At 39.7% G+C, this 8,470-nt stretch overlaps 1 protein-coding gene across 1 annotated transcript in view; it reads right to left on the reverse strand.

The window, feature by feature from the left end:
* The window catches only part of NEK5 (NIMA related kinase 5), a 28,497-nt gene extending 21,951 nt beyond the window's left edge, over nucleotides 1-6,546 (reverse strand). The window contains exons 1-5 of the mRNA XM_075139693.1: nucleotides 6,305-6,546; nucleotides 4,429-4,525; nucleotides 3,265-3,362; nucleotides 1,225-1,308; nucleotides 1,042-1,112 (exon numbers count right to left, since the gene is read on the reverse strand). Coding sequence (XP_074995794.1) covers nucleotides 1,042-1,112; nucleotides 1,225-1,308; nucleotides 3,265-3,362; nucleotides 4,429-4,525; nucleotides 6,305-6,421 — 467 coding nt within the window. The 5' untranslated portion in view covers nucleotides 6,422-6,546. The remainder of the gene's footprint in view (nucleotides 1-1,041; nucleotides 1,113-1,224; nucleotides 1,309-3,264; nucleotides 3,363-4,428; nucleotides 4,526-6,304) is intronic.
* Nucleotides 6,547-8,470: the final 1,924 nt, after the last annotated feature.

Genomic DNA, 8,470 nt, shown 5'->3' on the forward strand with positions numbered 1-8,470 from the left:
TTACACGAGCTGTATGTCCATGTGAAGAACGCATAAAGGTACTTAACACATGTACAGAGTTAAGTACATCTGAAGAGAATGAGCAAAATGTCCATGTTAGTTAAAGTTATCTGTTCTCTTTACGGATGCTGTGTAGACAGAAATGTGGTTAAACTTACAGACTTAATTTAGGGATAGGAAAAGTTTTAACAAGTGAGTTGCAGCAGGTGTAGTACAAAGCAACTGAGAAAGATTGATACTAGAGGGACAATCTGCAAAGTGATCAATAGAGGAAATTACCTTTCCGCACAATACCTAATTAAATTGTGGACCTTCTTTGCCACAATCTTGCCAAGGTCAAAGATAATCAAGCGGCTCAAAAAGAGATCAAATTCAAGCATTGTCCTGTTGCTAGCATGCCCCCTGGCACGTTCTGGCCACACCAAAAAGCACTCTCCTAGACAACACCTGGCCACTATGCAGAATAGACCAACCTTGTCCCCAAAGGCAGTGAAGATAAGGCCATCCTCTTTGGGAGAACAGAGTTTAGCCATACGGATGCAAGTTATGCCATGCCATTTATTCTCAGGCCCACAGAAAGTGGGTTCTGGCCCTTTTTCAAAAATTAATATAGGCACAGTCTTGGAGGACATACAAAGAAAATCTGTAAAAACTCTTCTTATACTCTTTCCTAAGTTTTTAATGCTCTTCACTTTCTTTTTTATAGGCACCAGAAGTGATTATCAACAGCTGCAAGAGCAGGAGCTGTGCCTCCAGAATCTCTTTATGCCAGTTCCACAGATAATAGGGAAAGACTGGGGCTTCCCCACCCTACGTCCTATACATAACAGAAGTCCAGTTACTAGGCTAGATACATCTGTGGTTTCATGCAGGATGGCATGTTTTAGGATAACGGAAAAAAAGTAGTATCAGACCCTTTATATCCCAGATCTCTTGAACAAGCACAATCCACAAACAATTTGCACATTCAGGTTGCATTCTGAACATTCAGAAATAGTCCTATTTGGTGTAGGTCACAGACTAATTAAAAAAGGTGCTTACCTGTTCAACTGTCTTGCTATGCCAAAGTCCCCAAGCTTTGCTACCTTTCCATTATTGCTAAGAAAAATGTTCTGCAAATAAAAACAAAACTGGTATACGAAAATGAAACATGGCAGAGCTTCTTAAGCATATTTTTTACAATGCAATACAAAATCACCCCCTCTCCAGTACCAATTTTACTACCTGTGCTTTGACATCCCTGTGTAAAATCTTCTTGTCGTGAATATGCTTCAAGCCCAAGGAGATCTGCACAAACCAACTCAGAATCTGCAGTGAAAGTTAAAGGGAAAAGATATCTATAAATTTGTGTGACTCTAATGTCCAATGGGGCATCTTACTGAAATGTATAAAATAAAGATAAAACAAAATCTAAAATATGTAGAGCATATACAATATAAAATAATAAGAAATAGTATTTTTAAAATTAATGACATAGACTTTTCCTCTCCTCTTTTAGTGGTATCACAAAACTAAATGGACATAGATACCTGCTCCACTTTCCCTATCCCCATCAAGTTTTCACTATGACAGCACGAGTACTTCAACAAGGACTGAAGAATCATGTCAAAGGACAGTAAGAATGCTAGACTTTAATTTAGAAATGAGTAAGTTCAAATAACAACTAAGACAGAATTGGGAAGTGTCTTCTTAATCCTCAGCAGTGGAAGTCATGCCATCCAGTTATAATGTTTGTAGTCTTACTGAATGTGGTCCAGAAAAAAACAGAAAAAAAGGATGAAGGACTGAAATGTGGTGAAAGAAGGGAGCTATGAAGAAACTTGCATAATAAGGAAGCAAACCCGTGTTTATCCTTGTGTGCTTTATCCTTGACCCGATACAGCTCTTAAACATATATTTAACTTCAAATATACATGTGTTTTATTGAATAGGGGCCTTTGGACTTAATTCAGAAACAAAAGTACAATGTGCTTATATGCTTCTCTATTTAGGAAAATTGATTCAAGTAATAATCTTCTGTTTAGTAATGCTTCACATTAAGCAGGTGATTTCCTGAATAGGGCTGATGCCACAAATGAGACTTTCTTAAGCATACATTTGAAAATATAAAGATATTTTAACAATGTTATGTTAAATTGGTCAATTTGCTTTCCTTTTATGATTGGCAGATGTATCTTTAGTTTCTATAATCTATTCTTCTATCTGTACTTCTTTTGCCTTTCTTTGGATATGTATTATTCTGTCTCGTTGTCAAGGGGTTTGTGTGTGTTGGTTCTCTCTCTAGTGTTTTCATGATCTGTGGTTTTGTCCTCTCTTTATTTTCTCTCATGTTCTCTCTACCGCTAGTATGACTCCCAATAGAATCTTAAAATTCATTATTACTGAACCAGTAATTCACTTCCAACTGACTTCTACACTAAGGAGTTCCTCTTTTACTACTAAAGCAAAAAGAAAAGTCACAATACTTCTTTTTTTTTCACTTTTATGCTTTAGAGTATATTTCCACTAACAGGTTGGATACTAGTTATCTAGTTTTTTTCTAGTAAAATTCTAGTAAATTTTCATTGTACCTGCAAAAATGGAAGACCATGCATGATTAAATAACCTCAGAGTTCAGTACACTAAATCCAATATATAAGAGAAAATTTCCTTCAGAGAGTTAAGAGTTAGTAAAAAAATAAAGGAGTAAGTAAGGAATAGTAGGAAATTCTGTTTCTGCAAGTTGCAATACCTATCACACTCTCCTATTTACAAAACAAAATATATGTGAACATGGTCCAAAAGCAGTCAGATGTCTGGGCTTGTTTCTCTGTGCTGGTTTAACAATTTAAATGGCATCAGAGAAATCTTGACCCAAATGAAATGAATGACAGATTTGATTTTCAGTATAAAGCAGGATATGCCATGATGCAAATAGCATAAACAAAAGAAGAATTCATATATAATATATCCCCCCACAATGCTAAAGCACCATTTAAAAGAAAGTCTTTATGGCTTAGTAGGTATGCTACTAATAAAAAGTGCATCCATAATGGAAGGAGCAATGGGGGGGGATGGGATAAAAATGACATCAAAATACTGCTACTGAATTAATTTAAGATCTTAAAGCAGTGTAAAAAGCAAACTCCCATTAAAATTACCAAAGTTTCTTTAAAATGTTGAATTATTTTAACAGGTCAGAAAAGAAACAGTAGCTAGTACCAGATAATTCAAACCATGTGTTTTACATAACATGTCCTTTCCTCTAAAGATAACTTCCTTCACCTGGTCCTCGTCAAACAGCACTCCATGCTGCATATTTATCCGCTTCATTAAATCTCCACCATCACAGTATTCCATCACAATATATAGCTTGTTCTTTTCTGAAAGGAAAAGTAATATTTTTCCTTTATTATTCATTAATACAGCAATACATTCTTTTTATTTTATTAATAATCAAATTATTACTAATATTATTATTATTATCTCCCTATCAAAAGGGAGTAGTTAATCCTCTACCTACTCCTCCATTTCAAAGAGTAACTGAGAAAAAATGGATATTTCAGTGAAAATTGATGCAAGACTAAGATGTGAAAATATATTTAAATGGAGATTCACCAAACTATTAAATACATGAGAAAACCCTCAAGAGACCACACTGATAGAAAGACATATGCTCTTACAGGCAATGCTTAGCAGAATGCTTCATAGTTGGGATTGTTCCCCAATAATAAGCATACAGATAGGCTTAGGGAAAAGGTTAAAAGTAGACAGTGTCCAAACAGTAGAAATAAACAGCCGGGGCTACTTAATATGGAAACTCACTCCATTCTTACCTCTCTGGGGTCCAGAAGACTACTAGATTTACGTGTCCCTTAAAACATTTACAGTCCTGATCACAGAAAACAATTTGAACACAAGCTGTAACTATAGCATTCATTACATAAGGCATTGCTTATGACAGATGTCAGCAGGAAAAATAAATATAGGGAATTAGCTTTTACGGAGAACAGACTTCCTTCTACCTCTTTCGGTCCTGAAGAATTCTGTATCCTTGAGTGATACCTCAAAATATGGCTCAAGACAAAAGGCCAACAGGACCTATTTCTTGCTATACTCAAAAGCTCTCTTCTTCTATTGAAACCCCTAGAAAAGCCTCGTTAAACTCTGGACTCCTGTTGCAGATCAAGACTAAAGTTCAACCTAAGCAATGCAGACACCCCAGGATCTAGTGTTTATGCCACAATACCTTAAGTCCCACCCACACACATGAAGAGGGCAAATGATGACTGAATTTGATACCTCATGTTCATTTCAGGAGTTGGGACCTGTTCCCACTGGTAAGTAAAGGGTTGGGGACAGGCTTAAGGTTGGGCAATATTAATAAGGTAGGTTTTGCTGCCTTCCACTCCTATAATCACAAATAAAACAAAAATTTTAAAAGTAAACCTTGCAAAGAAGCATAGAAGGTTACGATATTTGCATGCTTCATCTTGGCCAGAAGGATAACTTCTTTCTGAGAGGCTTCTTTTTCTTTCAGAGGCATCTACAAAGAATTAAGAAACTATATGCTAGCAATGATATATTTAACTCTTTTCAAAAATAGCTACATCGTTATCAAACTATTCCCACAAATACAAAAAGACTGTATACCAAGGTGATGCAGAAATATTATAAAATATGATGTATATATAATGCAAAGTATCAATTTGCAGTGTATGGAAATATATTGGAGCGTTACTGAAGTCAAACCAAATTATGACATTTTACAAACAGGCAAATGTACACCTTTGAACTTTTTACACAAATGCTACTGCTAAGCTAGATGATGAATAGAGTTAAACGCTAAAGTTAAACTTCCCTTAAGCATTCGAAGAATAAGGGTCTAGATGATTCTGTATTCTTAGTATGGGTGATCTCGAAAGAATAAAGTAAAAAGTCCTTAGTTTTACTGGTGTTATGAGTTCTTGCAATGTTTTGGGGAAACTCTTTGCCCTGTTACATTGAATGGAAAATTTCTGTTTGGTTCATTGTGATCACACTTTCATCAATATTACTTCTTAAAAATTTGTGTCTCTGAGTATCCATCCATCAAAATGTCCTCTTGTACTTATAAAAAGTTTCTTACCCTCATTCTTAAGAAATAATTTTGAAATGTAATCCTCAAAGATTTAAAAATCAGAAAGTGAATAAAACACACTCTACCATATAAAGAAAATCTTATGATTTCAAAGTAGTAATTTTCTGCATCCAGCTCCTGATTTTTGAATGAGTGGGATCCACAATAATATTTTATTAACTTCCATTTTTCTATTTTGCGTACATCAAAATCTAAGATTAGAAACGCATGGTTTTTATTGGTCATGAGCAGAGAGAGAAACAATTTTTTTATTTGGCTGTCATTACTAGCATATTAATTTTTCTGGGTTTGAATCTGGAAGTTACACAGCTGTCTCTAGAACTGATGTATAAAAATTCATTCTTCTATTATAATTCTCTAATATACTAGAAATTCACTAGTGTGGCCCAGAATAGCAAAAGACCTGTCAAAAGAATGTAGACACTCATTGAAATTGACTGTTGAAACCCCTGTATTGAAATCACAGGGAGTTTAATTGCCTGTCTTTCTGGAACTAGATATAGGAGTGGTATTCCTCCGGTACCTGAGCTAGTGACCCTAACCTGCCTCTGCAGTCAACAGAAAGAAAGAGAGCGCTTTTTGGCCCGATTCAGCTCATTCTAAAACAGAAGTCTAAAACACACATGATCCTAAAAATACATATTCCTCTTGTTCTCCTAGAAAGGGAGTCTAGCCAAGCAGCTCAGATGCTGACAGCTACAGAATGGAAATTTAAAATTAAATGAGAAGAATCAAACTGCCATAAACATAAATGAGAATTGGAAAGACTCCGTTGTGAATTACTCACGTCTGAAAACATGGATGTGGAAAAAAAAAGGAAATGAAAAAGTTTAGAGAAATGTATCACAAAATTGTGACTTGTTATTTCAGTGGCAATAGTTTCATTGTAGTTGAATCACCTATTATAAAATTTGAATTAGGTAGTGTCACGCATTGTAGGTAGAGAGAAGTTCTGAAAAGAACAAAAGTGCAGTAAAACTCTGTTAATATCAAAATATATATTTTGTCTATGCTTGTAAAATCACTAAATTAGCAAAGAGTACAGTCTTTGGAAAGTTTAACTCTATATAATCAAGATAGGACTACAAAGGAGATAAAACAGAATCCAAGTTCATACCCTAGCTAAACGCAATTAGCACAATCAGGTAAATAACTACCGTTGCCATCCAGGTTTTGTTGTTTTACCTTAGTTAAATTGATCTCTTTGATAACACACTGCTCATTATCCATTTTTCCTTTTGCCAAGAATATTATGCCAAAAGATCCTTCTCCAATTTTTTTAATGATTTCATATTTATCCATGATGTCTCCGTCTCAAAGCAGTGTCTACAATAAAAAAGCCCCCAAATTAGTCTGGTACATAGTCAGTGCTGTAAGATCTGAGTTTGTACTACAAACCCAATACAACACTACCTTTTAAGACCGTCATTTTTATCACATTTTTTATCAGATTTGTATCACATTTTATCACACTTTTACTACTGCTGATGATTCTTCCTCAAAATCTCATCTCCTGGAAGTCTGCAAATTATTGCGGATCTGAACTTTCAACAGCAGCAAGTTTATGAGTGTCTCATAAAGAAAAGCTTGAAGTTTAGCCTTAGTACACCCTGAAGTTAAAACATGAGAAGGCAGTAGAAAGTACTATGTAACATTATAATATGATTTTGGAAAGTCTGACTCATTATTTCCTGAAGTTAACAATACTGCAGACTTGTTCTTTTAATGGAAAAAATAAAATTATGATCTATTTCAAGTTGATTTAGTTTGTGTGACCTAATGTTGGCAGCAAAAAGAAAAGCCACTGCATTTTGCAGGAGACCACAGCCAAGTGCAGTCGGGCATTAGCAGTCATCTGGAAACCTCTGGCAGAAATGGTAATGTCACTGGGTACTTGCAACATACCCACAAGCGAACTGAAATAGCTAAATACGAGCAAACACTATAAAACTGTTCTTATTAGTTGGCTTGAGTTTCAGCAAGGGAGATTTGCTAAGATATTAGACTTCCCCTGTCAGGAGGGACGCACAAGCTCTGTAGCAGGCTACCTGGGGAGCCCGTGCGGGCTCCCTGAGTGGCAGTTTCTGAGGACCACTTCGGCAGCGCGGGCAGGGTGACCTTCAGGCATTTATAATTAGGTATTTGGGTCCAAGCCAGCTCCTGTTCGTAGTCCCTGGTGAGACGCGGCCACTCGGGACGGGTGGCCTCTCACACAGGTGTGACGAGCTGCCCCGGACAGGGGTGTGCTGCCTGCCAGGGCCCGGACGCGCCACCCACCCGGCTGCCCCCGGCCTGCGGTACGCCCAGGCCTCTCGCCTCCCAGGGCCTTGCCTCTGCGGGCAGCTTAATTGAAGCGGGCCGCTGGGGAGGTGAGGGCGGCAGGGACAGACCTCGGGCAGGGTGGTGGGGCTCGACTGCCACCGCCCGCCGGGGGTGACGGTGCAGGCGGCCACCGCCTCCCTCGCAGCAGGGCCTACCGAAAGTCACGGGTGGCGGTTTACAACCTCCTGCTCGGCGGCTGGGGAGAGGGACGGTGGCACGGGGAGAGGAAGCCGGCGGGAGTACCGCTGCGACCGCCGCGCTGGGGGATCGCTCTCCGCCGCCCTTCCCGCCCCGGCTGTAGTGCCGTCGCCACGGCGACGCGGCGCGCCAGGCGGGCAGCCCTGGCCGGGGCCTCCCACCCCTGCGGCCCGGCCCGGCCCGGCTCGGCTCGGTCAGACCCGGCCCGCCGCCGTGGGACGCGATACCTGCGTGCGCCCAGCCGCCTCCGGAGCCCCCGCGGCCAGGAGCAGGAGCCCTCCCCAAGCTCCCCGCCCCCCCGGCGGAGGTGTGGCGTTTGAAGCGGTGCGGCGGCCGCGCCCGCAGCCAGGGGAAGGCCCGTGGGGAGCAGCTGGAGCCTTGTTTCCCTCACGCAAACCGCACCTTCCTCCCACGACGCTTGCTTTGGGTGGTCAGTAACAGGAGTGGGGTGGCCCAAAAAAAAATCTCGACTGCCTCAAGTTTTTGAATCCTTGGCAGAGCCTTGAGCATCAGCCGATGTGCCATACAGCTGGTGCGGTGTGAAACGGCTCCGTGCCAAATCTACAGATTTCCTAAAGCTTTTTGTATTTATTATTCTCTAATATTATTTATTACATGGACACAGTCTGGAACAGCTTCCCCAGGAGAACTCTGCTGAGAGCATTTCTGCTCCCTCCTGCCATGCTCCTCTTGTAAAATGACTATTGAGTTACCCAGCAGCCAGCACAGAGACCAAACATGACATTGCCCATAATGCTTTCTGCGGAAGTGTGTCTCCTTACCAAAATTGGAAAATTCTCCTTATTTATGAACAAATCAGCTTCCTTCCAC

Source organism: Calonectris borealis, chromosome 1, assembly GCF_964195595.1.
Source record: "Calonectris borealis chromosome 1, bCalBor7.hap1.2, whole genome shotgun sequence".
In the NCBI taxonomy this organism is placed as follows: domain Eukaryota; kingdom Metazoa; phylum Chordata; class Aves; order Procellariiformes; family Procellariidae; genus Calonectris; species Calonectris borealis.